At 40.5% G+C, this 18,350-nt stretch overlaps 4 protein-coding genes across 4 annotated transcripts in view; 2 read left to right on the forward strand and 2 right to left on the reverse strand.

The window, feature by feature from the left end:
• Positions 1-18,350, forward strand: part of tmem200b (transmembrane protein 200B) — a 461,151-nt gene that overhangs the window by 379,200 nt on the left and 63,601 nt on the right. The window lies entirely within an intron of this gene.
• Positions 1-18,350, forward strand: part of LOC104963667 (calcium/calmodulin-dependent protein kinase kinase 1-like) — a 366,751-nt gene that overhangs the window by 8,208 nt on the left and 340,193 nt on the right. The window lies entirely within an intron of this gene.
• On the reverse strand, positions 289-1,643 carry LOC104963647 (intercellular adhesion molecule 5-like). The gene is made up of 2 exons (XM_010792262.1): positions 1,100-1,643; positions 289-908 (listed from the first exon to the last, which is right to left on the reverse strand). Exons 1-2 carry the CDS (start codon positions 1,341-1,343, stop codon positions 838-840), a joined length of 315 nt encoding a protein of 104 aa, XP_010790564.1. The 5' UTR covers positions 1,344-1,643; the 3' UTR covers positions 289-837.
• On the reverse strand, positions 2,692-9,486 carry LOC104963646 (gamma-aminobutyric acid receptor subunit rho-1-like). Its single transcript, XM_010792261.1, has 7 exons — positions 9,468-9,486; positions 9,073-9,296; positions 8,279-8,361; positions 7,586-7,726; positions 7,038-7,190; positions 5,768-5,964; positions 2,692-4,170 (listed from the first exon to the last, which is right to left on the reverse strand). Exons 2-7 carry the CDS (start codon positions 9,285-9,287, stop codon positions 3,868-3,870), a joined length of 1,092 nt encoding a protein of 363 aa, XP_010790563.1. The 5' UTR covers positions 9,288-9,296; positions 9,468-9,486; the 3' UTR covers positions 2,692-3,867.

The following is an 18,350-nucleotide window of genomic DNA, read 5'->3' on the forward strand; positions in this document are numbered from 1 at the left end:
TCTGATGGACCTGTGGGAAGACATGTCCCACCAAGGAAGCGTCCTCGACATTGAGAAACACCCCAAGTCTTCAAATATTTCATCCAATTTTTATTATTTTGTATTGCTTTAAAACCAGGCATACCTTTTTCTTTTAATTAACAGTTTCAACACTTAGCTTACGTTTGCCACTCTTACAAAAGTTTGACATATCAACGTTAGACCCTTGATATTATGTTAATTTGGAGCATATTTTGTTGGTGAATTGGCGAGGAAGTTAAAGTCTAAAGCAAGAAAGCACTGATGTTGGACAGGAGAATTCAGCATTTTAATACACAGCAGAATGAACATGACTTTAGTGAAGGATCTGGAGCATTTCAAAAGTCTGAACACCACTTGTTAGTATCTTATTCTACAGGAAAAAAAACAGCTGTACACACGACACAAACAAACATTGTTTTGTGTCCATAAAATCTTTATGGCAGTACGAGTTTGGATTAGTGAAATGTACAAAAATACATTGTGAATTATTTCTACAGCAGCTTTCAGTCTTGAGTATATGGAAGTTAGTTTGTGCGGGTTACATAAAGATCAGATTAATAATTATTCTAAGAAAATGTACCTGTGCAGAATCTCTCGAAGCAGAGAGGTTTATCTGCTACTTAGAAGCTCACTCTGGGGAACTTTGGGATTTTAGCCTTTGCAGACCATTTACATGCACACAAACCTATATATCACACTGCAGGAAAGGGAGACGGAACGAGTTTTCGCTGACAAACGTTTCTCACAGCAGAAGCAGATCTCCCTCGCAGATTTTTGGAATAAAAATCATCACACATCACGTTGAGTCCTTAGTTTTTATGACCAGTTGATCGTCCAAATAAGCAAGACGGCCAACAGGAAATGCCCGTTGTAACTGTTTGTAGTCCCTAAAAAGGAAGAGACAAATAAATTCCCTTGATACAGGATGTTTTAAAGCTATTTAGAAAACATAACAATGCACTCGGATATTCAGGAAGGAAAGAACGTTTAAACCTCGTTAATAGGAACTCAATATAAAAGAACAATGGGGCTGTAAATATAGATTTCAGGCATATGAACGCAGCACTAATACACGTACCTTTGCCAGGGAGGACCTCCACTTCCACTGTGAAACGTGTCTGTCCCAGAAGAGACTTTGCAGAAACTGTGTAATTCCCAGCATGCTCCCTGCTGGACTTAGTAGGTACGGCGACCACCACTCCGTCTCTGATCCAGGTGACGGATGGCGGGGGGTTTCCTCTCGCCTCGCAGCTCAGGCTCTCCCCCTCCCTCACCTGCAGCTTAGTGGGACACATGAGCTGTGGACCAACTGGGAGAAACATGTCAGAGTTTTAGGTTCTGTGTGAGAGACATGCAAAATACCCACAACTGGCTAGAGAGAGAGACAGATTGTTATTTTCATTCAATGTCTTGTGTTTCTTTGCCGTTGTTTTTATCTCTCGTGATCACTGTTTGTCTCTTAGCAGTTTTTGTTATTTTTGGTCTGAGTAGTTTTGTGTCTCTTCATAGTTGTTTTGTGTATTTGTGGAGTTGTTTTAGGTCTCTGTAGTTGTTTTGTCTATAGTTTGTCTTTCGTGGTCGCTTTGTGTCTCTGTGGTCTCTTTGTGTCTCTGTTGTCTCTTTGTGTCTCTGTGGTCNATGTGGCCCACTGATGTTAACGATCGTAACTGAAAGGCTGCCTGCCAAACGTAGACATTCAGCCACGTGACTTGCAAACTCTCGCGAGAGTTTTACACTAGACGGATCCTTTCTAGCCACAACCTTCAAATAGGGACGGAAAGAGCCGGTTGGTTGATCACAGGCGTTTATTAGCACCCAAAACAAAGTATACACGGGTCTCAAACGTTGCCCGTGTGGGAACCTTCACAGGTCCTTTGGCGACCTTCCAGGATCCCGCCTACTGCAAAACAGACCAGAACCAGGTTACGACATGCTTTTATATCGTCACTGATTACCTGATTCCGATCAGCTGTCTGGCCTCCGGCCGAGCCACTCCCTTCACTCCAGCAGCCGACGCCCTAACCACACCCCGCTGCCACAATATTGCTTTGAGTTCTGCCATTGGTCTTTTCACTCCTTCAGATTTCTCAGCATGTTTTCACCATCAGCACACGATTCAAACGTTTGCTTCCCTTGAGCGCCTTTGAGTGGTCACAGATGTGGTGGAAAATCCAGTTCTGGACATCTTTTTGGATGCTCATTTCTCTCTGCTGCAGGGATTCAAGGATAATGGACTGGTGCACACAGTTTGAATTGTCAGCTTGCCCTCGGTGATGTTACTTGTACAAAAAAGAAAGATGACACATTCTTTGAAAAAAAAAAAATCTTTACTCTTTTATCTGTAAGAAATCAGAAAATGGGCTTAATGTATTAAAGCCAAGTTTCATCGACACCTCTCTACTTCAGAGGATATATATTTATATTCTGTAATACCATTAACTGCTCACATGTGAAATAAGGGATTTATATATGATTTGGTACGAAAGCTAATCAGCAATATCAGACCTGTGCTGTAGAGAGAGGAGAGGCAATCCAAAGTCTAATCACTGTGAAAGCTTGTCCTGCAGCGCTGTTGAAATATACTGTAAAGGAGAACAGGATAATTGGATTAAATTTGGAGACTCTAGAGTCTAGAGGTTGTACCAGAAAAATGTAGCCAAATGCTTCAACTGTTTTGAGCAGATTTTAATTGATGTCTTCAGAAGCAACATTCAGAAAGAAGCGATATTCAGCCATGCAGCAAAATCCATTTACATCTGTACATGTATTACACTGAGGAGATTTAAAATGTACAGTATTGTGATTGTGTTCTTCAGCACCTGTAAGCTCATTATCAAACATGTTTCCCATTGATACATTTGTTACCAGCGTTTGCTATAATATCAGATTTTTTTTGTCATAAAATTGTCATTAATCACCAAAACATAATTGAGTTTAAAGCTGAAAAAGACGATAACACTAGCAACTAACAGGTCACTGTAACCTCAACGCCTCACAACATCAAACAGAGGAGATGAGCTTCAGTTGTATAAAATATTGAAATATGAAATTAGTACATTTATCAAGTCAATACCATAATTCATGTTCCGGTTTTACTTAACATACATATTAACATTTGTGTTTTTATTGACTGCATTTTTTGCTCTTTTTCTTTATATTGAACTTTGTCGAATTACGAAAACGCACGACAGTAAGTAGCTTGACAGCAAAATAATTGCATTGACACAAAGATCACCAGAACATTTAACACATTCTGAATCAAACTAACGTGCTGCAAAGGAAACACTTTAAAATAATCACATTATCAGGTTTTTAGAAGAAAATTCATTTTTTTTCTCATCCAAGAGCTGAGATTTTTACGACGAAGAATGATATCTAGAATATAATAACGACAAACCAACCTTGAATATTTTCAGTTTGCCATTGATTGTCACGTCTAGTTCATATAGAAAAAGAAAAGGAATGTGTCAGTAATCCGCTTCCGGTTCATATTTTAATTAAAGAGTTGCTGAGTCACTGCATTGATAACTGAAGTGGGTTGAGCTGCACAGAAACACAGGTCCATGTGTGTGAGTCTCTCTGTGAAGTACGTTTTCAGGACACAACGATATCCAAACGTCTATAATTACAACATGAAACCACACAGATTTGACGGAGTGATAAAAACAGCTATGTCAACCATCCTGTCCGTCTGTAGCTGATTTGAAATTCTCCAGTTTTAAGTGGCTGGGTCGAGAAGGCAGTGGTCACCAATCTGTCAGTGGTCCCCATGCTTCATCATGTCTGAAAAGCATCACGTGTTCCTGCTCCTGGAGTCTCATCATCATCATCTTCTGCATCCCCGGGTTATGAGTAGATGGACCAATAGATGATGTTAAAGAGGATGTACGCTCCAGGAAACATAACCCTGGAGTACTTGTCTATAGCGTGGGTGTCTATCCAAACGTTCACGTAGCCTCTGGAGGCCTTCATCTGGCCTGTGATCTGCGGGTCATTCAGAGACACCTGGGCCAACATTCTGTCCTGGCGACCGCCGTTCACCGGCATCCCATAATTCCCCGTGTTGTTGATATCCATGGACCCGTAGCCAGTGATCTGGGGGTCGATCATCATGTCGTCAGGGTTACCAAGGCCGCATGTACACGGCAGCTGGAGGAGGAAAAAGAACACAAAGTCCTTTTTAACACTCTGAAATCTGCTCATTGTAAAGTCATAAACTGAAACAAAGAATATAAATCCATTAGTTTGTTAAATGTTATTTTTCTACACACTGAGTGACTTTAAATCACTTTGGCTTGAAACATTTATAGAACGAAGGATGTTTGTGCTGGAAATGTTCCTCGGGGTACGTGGGCAATTTGGCTCCAGATGCTGCGGCATTTGGCAGATGAAGAACAGTAACACACGAGCTGTAGTCTCAGAAATAATATACCGTAGCCCGAGAGAAGCTTAAACTGAGCCAATTTAGAAAATATTTATCTGTTTATTTCAAATGCCCATGAAGTATTCATGCTTCCACCGGTTTTGAAATAATTAAATGTATAAAATATTTGGATATAAAATCAGGTCATACAAGTGCTGTTTTGACTTAGAGAGAGCTTAATAATAATAATAATAATAATAAGGTTATGTGGCTTTGTAAGTGAGCAGTAGGTTTTTGAAGTTGATACGGGATTGAACAGGGAGCCAGTGGAGTTGGATGAGGATGGGGGTGATGTGTTCTGAGGCCTTGGTGCCGGTGATGATCCGGGCTGCAGAGTTCTGTATGATTTGAAGTTTATTGATGAGTTTGGTGGGAATGCCTGAGAGGATGGCGTTACAGTAGTCGACGCGGGACGTGACAAATGCATTGACCAGGACTTCAGTGTTTGATTGAGAAAGGGATGGGCGGAGTCTGGAGATGTTGCATTTAACCTCAGCTGTCTCTTTGCTGGCTTTTCATGAGAACATCTTTCTTATCTGAAGCTATTACAGCAACTCAGCTTTCATCGTACAAGTAGACCGTTTAACACTTGGGTTATTCAAATCAGTCCGTAAAATGATTTAAAATGGTTGGATTCGATTTTTTAGTAGCCTATAAAGTATATTTATTCCATGTTTACCACCAAAGCGGACACGTTATGCTTAATTAAGGCTCATACTTGTATTTCTTGTTTCTGCTAGCTACACATAATAGTTCTCATACTGAATCTCATGTTTTCTGATAAAGGCATTTTTTTTTACAAATGTTTGGGTTGGTATGCACTCCAGATATGCAGATGTTTATGAAGCACTCAACAATAGAGTCATCATGATTTGTCCCCTTTAAACATATAGCATGGTTGTTAAAGGGTTTAACTACAACTGTATACGCTGTGTGAAGGACATTTCAGCATTAAAAAATATGAAAATGTTACTTAATAATTAATTCAAAAAACATCAGAGCTTTCTGTTGCTTCCTTATTTTAAGGAAAGATTGAGTCAGTTACACATTTATTATTTACACCCTGTATGACATGATTTCCTCACAAGCAGTTTTTACTCTTATTCGTTTAGTCTTAAGAAAATGTGCCCAATAATTGAGTTTTTTTAATGCTTTTTTAAGTACTGTTTGTAATGTAGTGAAGCAGAGTTGATATTGCTCTGGTTTGGTAATGTTACACTGTGTACGTGAATAATAAAAGACAAACATTTCATAGGTTAACTGTGTTTTTAACTTCAGACTATGAACAACCAGAGGATAAAAATTCACAAAAATAATACTTACTCTCTCCCTCAGTTTCCTCTCTTTCCTCTCCTGCACGGTGGAGAGGTAGTTGACCGCCGCGTACTCTATCACCGACAGGAACACAAAGACAAAACTGACCCAGAGGTAAATGTCCACCGCCTTGATGTAGGAGACGCGGGGCATGGAGGCGTTGACCCCGGTGATGATGGTGGACATGGTTAGCACTGTGGTGATGCCTGGAGTAAAACACACAAACACATCAAAGCGCTGATTTACACTGGGCTGGGAAGCTGAAAAAGAATGATAAATACCATAGAAAGGGCTACGTTATATAACCGTTTTTCCATATTACCCTGCCTTCTGATCTAGTACTTTCACTATCAGTGTCGAAACGCTCTGAAAAGCTCTCTGCAGAAGAAAATAAAAAAAATCGTATTGTATAAAATTATCAGGTTCACGAGTTTTGGGGCTAAGTGAGCATGAAGTCAAGGCTTTCTGTGAGAAAAAACTGAGGATAAATCAGGAGGGTCGGTTGTGAGATACTGCTCTTAACAAAATCCCCACTCATTTCCCACTGACACAGTGCTAGGGTCCATTTTTCCAAAGCTTGATTTTCACGATGTATTCCCGATAGTTGAGACACATGTCATGCTTCCATCCGATCCAACCCTTAAAAACTTTTCTGGCCCAACATTACATTTGCAACTGGCAGAACTACTTTGACACCATTTCAAAAATACTTCCAACCATTTTAAATGTCTCCTTATTTGGCCTCTAATAAATGCCTTTCACTTCCTTCCTGGTGGCATGACGCCATCCTCTCACTGGGAGTCTTCTAAAGCTCCCTCCAGTGCTCGATGGTATCTTTATCCTTTCTGAAGCTAGACAAGATTCATAAATATTCAGGGTGAGCTGATTCTGATAAGTTCTTTAATAAGAGCCTTAAAAAAACAACTCTCACAGTGAAAATTAAATCACAGTGGGCAACAGTGTATATTGTGCAAACTGTAACTTGGCCCTTCAATAGTGTTTTATTTGTGAGATAGTTTACAGATGTTTTATCCTCACGGTCATTTTTTTTTTTTTAGTTGCGTTTTACGATTAGATTCTTTTTCATTTCTAATGATATGAAATGCCTTGCTGCTATAACGGGAAAAAAAATCGCAATTTAGGATCGAAAAAGTACATCTTATCTTATCCAGCTACCCCATTTTTTTGCTGGGAATAAGCCACTTCTCCACACTTAATATTCTCTTTGAGCTGAGTTTTTCTGCTGATACGTCGCCCTGTGAGAGGAGCTCCTTCCTACCGAGCGGCACCCTGGCGGGGACGGCCCTGCGGTCGATCCAGAAGGACACCCAGGACAACATGACCATCAGAGTGGCCGGGAAGTAGGTCTGCAGCAGGAAGAAGAAGATGTGGCGCCGCAGGGTGAAGTGGATGTACAAGCGATTGTACCAGCCTGGGAAGAAGAAATAATAACATTGTGGTATTTGATCTGCCGTTACACAGCACAAATACTCAAAGCGGCGGTTCCAAACTGTAGCAGGGAGGGATAGGAGCTAGAGAGTGACATGTGGTTTTAAGGAAGCTGCGGGGCTTTCACAGCGGCTCTACAATGTTTGACAGGAGTTTGATTTATTTAGTTTGGCAAGGATTACATTTTAGCGTATTATTCCTGGTGTGACATTCAAAATGTATGTCAGAAAGACTTGATCCTTTAGTTGGAAAAGGCTTTAAAAGTCAAATAGGACTCATTGTAAGTTTCAATTGTGATTTCGTTTTTTATGCACAAAGCAGACATTTGCATAATCAGTTGGGTATACTGTATGTCTTAGAAGTGCTTGTTGTGGATACCTGTGCTGCTGTAGAAAGCCAGCTTAGTGGTGGTGTGAAATTTCTGGATGAGGAACTGGGACAGAGATATTCTTTCGTCCGTGTTCAGGGATTCGTTGCCCTTCTTCCAGTACAACATCAGGTCGTCATCTGTGTACGCATCTGGAGGGGAGAAGAAGGAGAAGTGAGTACATCTGTGGCAAACCAAATCAGGACAGATTTAGTTTCACATTTGCTCGGTTTTAATGTGAACAAAATATGCGAAGATTTAAAAAGAGTTTTCACAATTCTAAAGCACCTCAAGCGGTCCCTAGAGACTTCGATGTTCATCGCACCGTGTGATTCTGACAGTTTTAGAGCCTTATTAGCAGAGGAGCTGAAAGGGTGATGCTCGAGGCGAGGTTTTGGCATCACATATAATCATATATCACAGATTTCATGAGAGATCTGGTGAGCAAACTTGAGGAGAGTGCGAAAGCAACATTTTGCAAGGAAATTGTAAAAGAGGTTGCAATGTCCTCAGTAAATATAGCCATTTCTTGAATATCAAGGAGATGTTAGTCATATTTATGGCACTACAAAAAGGTCAGTGAGATAGTTATCTGGAAAACATAAACACTTTGTCGTGTAGGAAACTTTGATATCTGATAATTTAATTGAGATATTGCTGTCTTTCTAAAATATTGCTCGATCTATTTTTATAAATGCACTCACAGCTCTCGATCTCCAGCGAGCAGGTCTGGGTGTCCAGAGGGAAGCGGCTGAGGTCCATGTTGCACATGGCAGTGACAGTGACTCTGCAGGGAGACCAGCAGAGAACCAAAGAAAATGAGTACCAGCAAGGACGAAGGGTAAACTGACAACTGTGTGTACATAGGCTTTGTTTTTAGCTGACTGAAACCAAGAAAATAAGGATATGTGTTGTTTTTATAAACGTTTCTTTTTTTAACTATGTATTCTCTTCCTGTATTCTAGTCTCACTTTTCCCCTCTTCCCTTCCTCTTCCACCATTTTCCCATCAAGGGGCCTACTTCACTACTATCTCTGTAAATATTAAACCAATTGATATTTAAAAAGTCCCTGCAATCAGCTGAGAAATGTCACACAGCATTTGGCATTTTCCTCTGGTAACATCAAATGACTCATACATTTTATTCCACAAGATGCTTCCCCTGCTGTGAAACTATCTGAAAGGAATCAGAGGTGACCTTTAAAAGTTAAAATGACTGCTATGCGATCTTCTCATTTGCCAATTTTGGTAATTTTTTCAGTATGTTGGCATTGCTTAGGGAGGTTTTTTTGTTTAGACTACAGGGGAAAACGCTTTTCTCTCTGATACCAGTTTTTTTTAACAATAAAACGCCAAAGTCATTATCTCAAATGTCATGTTTTAAATATACAGACCTTTCCTACTGAATAATATCTTTCTGTATGACATATTTGATATATTGTTTATTTTAGGTTCAGTTGGCTCCTCGGCTAGGTTCATGCTCGCTAGATGTGTTTACCTGAGACTGTAGAGGACGTTTCCGTCGGGGTAAACCCTCAGCATGACGTTATCGGTCGTGGTGTCGTGGATGAAAGATCGCTTGGAGTGGACGAAGAACATGTCGGGGACCCAGATCTTCTTCACCAGGCGGCTGTCGAAGGTCATGCTCTGGTTGTTGGTGCTCGGGAAGGACAGCCGCTCGTCCTTCCAGTAGTGACGCAGGTACAGAGTCATGGTGAAGTCCTACAGGAAGCAAGAAGCTGGTTCTCAAATGATTTCATTAAGTACAAGTACCAATACAATAAAAATACTTCATGGCAAGTAAAGGTCCTGCATTCAAAATCTTAATTAAATAAAAATACAGTATTATCAGCTAATGTCAATAAATAACGGTTGCAAGGAGGTTTCCCATACATTGATTTATTTGTGGCGGGCCACCACAATTAAATATAGTCCGCCACACATGGATGCCAAGGCACACAAAAAAAACATTATTATTATTTTTTGGTGGTCTAATCCAGGGGTTCCCAAAGTGGGGGTCGCGAGACCCCAAGTGGGGGTCGCCAGATGATTACAAAATAAAAATGTATTAAAAAAAAATGTTTTTATTAAAAAATATTTACTAATTTTTTTTATAATTTTTTTTTTTTAATTAGTATTAATAATAACGTTTGCATAGACATTTTCAGGGGCGGACTAGCCATCTGTATAATTTCCCCGCAACGAGGCTCCCCCTTTGACAATCCACTAGCGCAGTGTTTCTCAAACTTTTTTTTCACTCCCCCCGTCGACAGGGGGTCGCCAGTCTCTGGCACTGTTATTTTGGGGGTCGCGGGCTGAAAAGTTTGGGAACCCCTGGCTTATAGAACTGTTGGTGGATGGGACAGTATATGTTGACGCTGTTGAGTAGGCCTACTGTTATACTGCGCTTATATTGTTGCATCATGTTGTTTACATTTTGTAAAATAGAATATACCAGTGCTGATTGATATCGTCCTAAAGGTTGTGTGACGAAGTTACCTTCGTCACTGTGGACTGACGGCTTCGGGCCTTGTAATATTGCACATGTGGTTTGGTTTGGGGGTGTTCCCCAAACCCGTTTTGCAGACAAAACGGGTTTGGGGAACACCCCCAAACCAAACCACATGTGCAATATTACAAGGCCCGAAGCCGTCAGTCCACAGTGACGAAGGTAACTTCGTCACACANAACAAACAACACTATAACAACGGTCATCTTTACAGAGGACACTGACTATCCACACACAAAAAACAAAACGCTGGGCTCCGCATGTAATTACTTTGCGGATTTTACACAACCGGGGAGATACTTTGCGTCTCGATCGGAGTGTCGTGGGGTTTTCTTAGAAGACCAGACCGCAGGCCGGTCGACGGACTTAACACAAATCCGGCCCCCGCTGAAAAACAAACAGAGGTTTCCACCCCGGCTTTCTCTCTTACACCGTCGTTGGTGACGCGCCATCCTCCACGTAATGCCTATAACTATCTACGGCTGATAAGTTTCTTCTAGACAACACAAAATACGTGGGCCAATAACGCTCAACAATTTAGCCTTGTGCCCTCACGCGCGGACGAAGAAATCTCCCCTCCCTACTCTACGCACGGGTCTCACGACAAAGGGACAACACCTCGTAAACATAAACACCGAACATAGACATTCTTATTCGACACTAAAGAATTCGAAAAACTAAAGTCATCAATAATTAAGAATTTTGACACGTTACAAAAAAACAACTGTACAACCAAGATCCCTCTTTTATTGAACTTTACGACTTTACACGAAACGACAATCCCCACGCAAACACACAGTGTGACAGTTACAATGAAGGCTCGATAATCAGCTCAAGGCATATAGGTGTAAGCAGGGGTAAAGTGCTATTTTTATAAGTGGGGAGTGGACCTCACATAGGGGGGTCTGGGGGCAAGCTCCCCCGGGAAGATTACTTTTCAATATTGAAGTTAAATGCATCAATCTGGTGCACTTTGAGAGCAAAATGAAGAGTTCTATGGATACCTCTCTCAACACCCATTTGAAACAGAACTGTAAACAGATTGACTTTTTCTTTATAGATATTTTACAAATCACCCTTTTAAACTTTATTCTTGTTTTACTGTCATATAGTATTTCATACCTGTTTTTCATTTATTCTCTTGTTTTTTTATAACTATAATGATCATATAAACGTGTGCCTCGGAAATAATTGTTTACATTAATGGTGACCAAAACGTTTGAGACGCACTGAGATAACGCTGAGAGAGTCATTTAGTTCACTGAGCCTCTCAGTCTGACAGGAGAGGACTCTCCTCCACTTTGTTGTTAAAAAAACTCCGTATATCCGTTAGCGTAGCTTGCTAGCACCAAAAGCTAACAACAACGATCTCTGCGCTCTCTCTCTCTCGCTCGCGCACACAAAATGGCTCGTTCCACACACACACACACACACACACACACACACACACACACACACACACACACACACACACACCACACACACACACACACACACACACACACACACACACACACACACACAAAGCCAAGCTTTAATGAAACACAGAGGCCCAGATGTAATAGTACTGTACTGCATCATATTATATTCAAATCAATAATTTTTTTTAAATCTATAAAAAAAAAAGTATAACCATTTTTCCTCCTGGTCTCTCGCGCCCCCCCTGGCATGCCTCTGCGCCCCCCACTTTGAGAACCACTGACCTACAGTGTAGTTGTGGGTCTCCTTTTAGACGTATTCACATATTCAATTAAATAATCAATACCTCCTGTTTCTACCCTGTTAGGGTTTAAACATGCATTTCCTTTTGCTCAACTTAAGGTTGTCTGCAGTTTCTGTTCTTTGTATACATGCATGTGTCCAAGATGACCTCTGCAGGAATCTGGCCCATTGACCCAGATGCATGCAGGTGTCTTGCTGCATAGCAGGAACCGTGTGCAGACGGCAGCTCGCTGTGTGGCGTGGGCAGGCAGAGGGGGGGGGGGTTGTAGAGGCCTTTATGCCAAGAGGATTATAAACCAGCTGCTGGACGCATACGAGGAGCACCCACTGCCCACAGAGCTCTGCAGTTAGCTAGAAAACCCCTCTTCCTTGGTTTGGTTTGTCTGTTTTTCTCGCTGTGAAAACTATTTCTATGGTTTTTCCTTTATGCACGTCTGTGGTTGTCATAGGGATTTGTCCCTCTCTGTCACAGCTTTCTCTACTCTAATAATACATTTTAGGGTTTTTTTAGAAATCTTTTTTTCTCCTTCTCTCTCTGCCTGACTCAAACACAATAACGCATACACATACAAGCAGCCTCTTGAACAGTAGAAGAGCTGGCTTACTCTTTACCAGATGTGATGAGAAAAGGTGGACTGGAGTAAAGATTCAAAACCAACAAAAATATATACATCATTGTACCCTACTCTATGAATTGATGTGGGTTGACTAATGCGGCCGAGCTACTTACATATTACAACTGCAAATGAAAAACCTTGTAAAATAAAGGTAAAACTGGATTTAAATAAAAAATATCAACAACTCCAACTTGTTCTAATGTTTTGCTGCTGCCATATGTTACAGATGTTTATAATTTATGTTTTTGTTACCGTTAACGCATTAGGTCGCGAAGAGAGACCAGGATGGACGGGAGTGGAGGTCAAAAAACCGGAAAGTGAGTTTTCTAAACCTCTGATGAAAAAATGACCACAGTCCAATTTATTCTTTGGATTTTCCATTTTGACATAAAAGCACCACACAATGTATCCCTAAAGCTCAATGACATGTTTTACCTTCTTCTTTTTCACAGTCCCATTTACAAACGGAGTGCAGACATGACAAAAACCTTGATGACAAAATCCGAGCAGCTCCTCAGAATAGACGACCACGATTTCACCATGAGGCCAGCCTTTGGAGGTCAGAAAGGAAATGAAATGTTACTTCCAATTGAAGAGCTTTTAAATAAAAGGGTTGTATTTGTATAGCTCAGACAGACTATGTGCACAGTGTATAGGCTGCATGTTAAGCTGGATGAGATCCGTGCAGTAAGAATCCCATAAGCTCCTGGAGATCTTAATGACACCCCCTAACTTTCAACTGCACTTTTTTACATCACATGGTTAATCCACGTATTTTGCATCATGAGTGTATATAACAGTGTTTTAATGTAAGTAAAGCTCACAGGCTTTGGTTTTCACTAGAATACGGTAATGACATTTATATTTATAATCCTTTTAGCCATCGTTATCTTTTTATTCGTCATTAGACATAAGGCTTGGATAAGAGAAACATGTGCTGTTTTTATCAGACCACTCCTACTTTTAATTACACCACAATCTGCCGCTGTGACCTCTCGCAGGATCTTTTTTGCTCAGCTGCAAGTTAAAAGGAGAGCTGGATTTTGTCAACTGCGACATCCACTTTGATCCCTTATTGTGACCTAATTGTGTTTGTGTTGTTTTGGTGGATGAGGATGCAGAGTACTAAGGCTATACAGTACAGGGTCAAAAGTAAAATCCCAGCTAGGCTGACACAGATGTGGTGCAAGCAGATGCTCTACATCGTTTCTGTTGTTTGTTTGTTTGTTTGTTTGTTTGTTTGTTTTGGGAGCAAAGATTTAAATAAGCTCTGTTTTAGTTGCCTTATATGTTTAACACACTGTCACAGCCATTAAACGCTCAACAAGCGTCTATGCAGAGAAATAACACGTGTGTTATGCAATCCTGACATGAGTCCTTTTATTTCAGGTCCTCCAATTCCAGTCGGAGTGGATGTTCAGGTTGAAAGTTTGGACACAATCTCTGAGGTCGATATGGTGAGTAATAAAGAGCCTGGGGGTATACAGCTGATGTTAGGCAGCACAGGAGAGAGTTAGTTACTGTAGCAATCACACCAAAGGTTTCATATGATCGAATATTGAAGGAAAAGTACACATTTTAGAGGAAAGACAACAAAAAATGTTGCGTTTTATTTTATTTCCGTTAATCATCTCGCAATCCGACTTTTTCATATTGAGACCCTTTAGAGGGGCATGACCCCTAGGTTTGGACTCTTAACAGCCCAAGCTTATAAAAGGTTGATAGTGTTTCCCACAGAATTTTATTCTATTTGTGGGGGCACCGCACCCCACCCCCCCCTCGGCAAGAAAAGCCAAAGGCCCCTTAACCTATTCGGGTGGTCCATGCAATAAGATAAAACATGCGAGTTCATGGCTACTGTAGACAACGTTCTTGTTGCTCTGTGTTGCGTTGTTAATGAGTGAAACACACCGGAGTTGAGGATCTGTGGGGTTTATTCTCCCAAAAGGCGAAACCTTATTCCCGCAGCGATTTACGGATTTTAACCATTTAACATNCAGTAGAAAATTCCACTGTAGCCCGGTACATTAATGGGAAACCCTAAATGTTTGAGCACCCTCTATGAAACGTCAAGCTACCCCACAGCACCCCCAAAAGAAATCTCTGGCGCCGCCACTGAGCCTGACTATTTGTGTTGGGGGGGGCCAACTTTTTTTTTCTCCAAAGGGGGGGCCTGCCAGAAAAAGTTTGAGAACTACTGCTGTAGGTCAAGGGAATTGGGTAACATTTGGAAGAGCCTGTTTTTGTACTTTTTGATAAATATGTAGCTAGTTAGTTACAGCTTTGAAATCAAGATGAGTTTATTGCTATGCTCTACATCAGAGTCGCTCAAAGTGCTGCCCGGAGGCTAACAGCGAGACATTTTGTGACCCCCTGAACGTGACACGCATTACATTTGAATAATGCACGGTCCATTCCCGTTCTGCAATACTGTGCCCAATACATACATATTTCAGGTTGGAAAGGACAACTTCTAGAAAGCAAATGGCACATCAGGAGCAATTCATTTTAGTGGGAAAGTCAGTAGTGGAGGTTGGGCAGTTTTATGGGTGAGAAGCACACATGTAAGCTTTCTTCAGGTGTTTCTGTTTGACAGTCAGTGCTCACACATTCTCAAAAAGCTGAAACCGTTTTGTGGTGTCTCACCAAATTGCTATGCGTAGAGAGTCGTGCCTTTGTTAAGGACTGCTTGGTGAAAGTGGCCGGCAGTGTGTGTGTGTTGATAGGCTGTCTCTCTCAATTGGCACTTTGACAACCCATGTTTACTTGGAGGTGTGTAAAATACAAAACTAAGAATGAAAATGGAAAATAGGAGCATGAGTCATTTTAAAAAAAAAGTCATCCAACGACCGTTCTAATGTATCTTTAAAGCTCATGAGCATTTTCTCTTCAGATATTTGATGTGTGGGACTCTGCTGTCCTACACTTATCCCTCCCTCTGCTTCCTCTTCAAGGCAGCGAGTGAAAAGAAAATGTAAGTAATGTGGGGGAAAACTCCCACAACGCACGCCAGCGGCATCAAGCCGCTTTCTCAATTTCACACTCCAAGAGAGGAGGAGTGCAGCGATGAAGAATAAGGAGAAGAAATGTTCCTCTTCTTCTGCATATGAGATGTTCCCTCCCATGCTGAAAGAGGAATGACAGATTTACATTTTGATCTGTATTCTCCGACTGTGTGTCAGCAGAGAGAAGACATGATGTGAGAGGACTTTTAACCAGGGGGAAAAACAAGGCAAAACTGGTGTTTAAAGATTGCAACTTTGAGCCGCTCTCCGTCCTTTGAAGATTTTCCACAGATGATTACGATGTGCTCCTTATCTTAATCACATCAGGGCTGAGATAAACACTTTAAATGACACTTTGGAGGAGAGTTTAGATTTAAAGAGAGCTGTTAAATAACATATTCAGTATTATGTGCTCTGACAGTTTTTGATTATAAAAAGAACCAGCAGGTGTCAAACCGCTTTATTTCTCTAAAACGGATGAGACTCCTAATAGCAGACTGCCATTAGACGTCGCCTGTGATCTATAAATAACAACAGTTACAGCATTAAAAATGATACTGTATCTGAAGGCAGAGGGATTAATGATTCGACAGGGTTTGATGAATATATTAAGTGGATGCAAATCATTCAACGCTGATAGCATTATGAGGCATACGCCGCTGTAATTCGCCTGCTTGGGAAAATCTTATCATTTTCACCAGAGATTAATGTAGGGACAGTTTCTCACTGGAGGACCTCAGGATATAGTTGAGCTGATTTGAAGAGAACATTTGAATGTGTAGATGTAAATGCTGGAAAATAGTCCCATCATTCTGTTTTATGGGGATTTGTGGATGCAACATGTTTACTTTTTCTCCTTATTTTGTATGTTTCTTTGTCCTTTGTGACAGTGCACTGACTGTTGATGAGATGAACGAGACATCAACTTGGACATTTCATCAACCAAACTAAAATGTGATTCCTAAATAATGAAAATGATTTTAAATGTGTGAGTTATGTCTCTGCTCACAGCACTCGACAGGTGTTCAAAGCCTTCTGAGGATGGCGTTAAAATGCCTTGTGGCGTTTTTGTTATTGCTGCTGTGCATGTAAACAGTTACCTTTTTAAAGACCTTGCAGATGTTTGTTTATGCTTCGAAATGTTCTGCAAATGTAACTGACTCACTGAAATAATGATCTAATTTGCATTTCTAATGAACATCAAAGGCTCCGATGCTTATTGTTTTGTTTTGTAGTCTAAAGTCACATTTGCTTCACTGAGTAAGGAAGCATCTGTACATGTTGTTCCCTTCAACCAGCAGCCGTGAGAGTGGAACTATTTTCAAATTCAATAAATCAAGGTCGAATAAATATTTCAGGTCCTTCTTAAGAAAAAATACAAATTCAGTTCTTAATTCTTAAATTTGGACATGTGCGGTTTCTGGTCTTTTTTGATAGTGAACTGAATATATTTGGGTTTTTGATTTAACAAGACATTCACTTTGGGAACATGTGAAGGGCATGTTTTTGTTTGTATATGAAAATTTTTTCAACCAATTAATCAAATTTGAAAAGTAATTGTTTCTTGCGAACCTACTTTGTAAACGGCAGTATTGAATATTACACTGAACAAAAATATAAATGCAGCCCTTTTGTTTTTGCTCCCATTTTTCATGAGATGAACTCAAAGATCTAAAACATTTTCTATATACACAAAATAACCATTTCTCTCAAATATTGTTCACAAATCTGAAAAAAATCTGTGATAGTGAGCACTTCTCCTTTGCCGAGATAATCCATCCCACCTCACAGGTGTGGCATATCAAGATGCTGATTAGACAGCATGATTATTGCACAGGTGTGCCTTAGGCTGGCCACAATAAAAGGCCACTCTGAAACGTGCAGTTTTGCTTTATTGGGGGGTCTGGGGGGGTCCGAAAACCAAGTCAGTATCTGGTGGGTGACCACCCATTTTGCCTCACGCAGTGCTGGATATCGGCAGGAACTGGAGACACGCTGTCGTATACGCCGATCCAGAGCATCCCAAACCATGCTCAATGGGTGACATGGTTTAGGGTTAAGGGTTTAACCCTAGGGTTTTTCGGACCCCCCCAGACCCCCCAATAAAGCAAAACTGCACGTTCAGATGGCCTTTATTCGTGGCCAGCTATAAGGCAACACCCTGGTGCCAATAATTCATGCCTGTCAATCAGCATCTTGATATCCCACACCTGTTGAGGTGGATGGATTATCTCGGCAAAGAGAAGTGCTCCACTATCACACGACTTTTTCAGGATTGTGGAACAAATATTTTGAAGAAAATGGTTATTTTGGTCGTATATTAGATGATAGATAGTTTTTAGATCTTTGAGTTCATCTCATGAAAATGGGAGTCAAACCAAAGGGCTGCATTTATATTTTGTCAGTGTACATATTCAACCTACTGCCGTTTACAAAGTAGTATACGCAAGAAACAATTACTTTTCAAATTTGATTAATTGGTTGAAAAATTTTTCATATACAAACAAAAATCATGCCCTTCACCATGTTCCCAAAGTGAAATTCTTGTTAAATCAAAAACCCAAAAATAATATTCAGATTCACTATCAAGAAAAGAACCAGAACCGCGACATGTCCAAATTTAAGAATTAAGGAACCTGATTTGTCATTTTTACTTAAGAAGCACCGCTGAAATATTGTTATTCGCACCCTTGATTTATTGAATTGAAAATAGTTCCCTCTCACGGCTGCTGGTTGAAGGGAACAACATGTACAGATGCTTCCTTACTCAGTGAATGTATTTATTAGTGCAAAATGTGGACTTGAAGACTACAAAACAAAACAATTAAGCATCGGAGCCTTGATTTCATTAGAATGCAAGATAGATCATTATTTTCAGTGAGTCAGTTACATTTGAGAACATTTCGAAGCATGAAACAAAACA

This window comes from Notothenia coriiceps, unplaced genomic scaffold, assembly GCF_000735185.1.
Source record: "Notothenia coriiceps isolate Sejong01 unplaced genomic scaffold, NC01 NC01_scaffold00036396, whole genome shotgun sequence".
NCBI lineage: Eukaryota > Metazoa > Chordata > Actinopteri > Perciformes > Nototheniidae > Notothenia > Notothenia coriiceps.

Bases quoted from the DNA above. Each gene is read 5' to 3' on its own strand.
- LOC104963647 (XM_010792262.1), bottom strand. From the start codon at position 1,343: ATGTTTCTCCCAGTTGGTCCACAGCTCATGTGTCCCACTAAGCTGCAG. The intron at 909-1,099 runs GTACGTGTATTA...CTTCCTTTTTAG, and splicing joins GGAGGTCCTCCCTGGCAAAG to GGACTACAAACAGTTACAAC.
- LOC104963646 (XM_010792261.1), bottom strand. From the start codon at position 9,287: ATGACTCTGTACCTGCGTCACTACTGGAAGGACGAGCGGCTGTCCTTC. The intron at 7,727-8,278 runs GTGAGTGCATTT...TCTCCCCTCCAG, and splicing joins CTCGCTGGAGATCGAGAGCT to ATGCGTACACAGATGACGAC. The intron at 5,965-7,037 runs GTAGGAAGGAGC...GTTTTACTCCAG, and splicing joins CCCCGCCAGGGTGCCGCTCG to GCATCACCACAGTGCTAACC.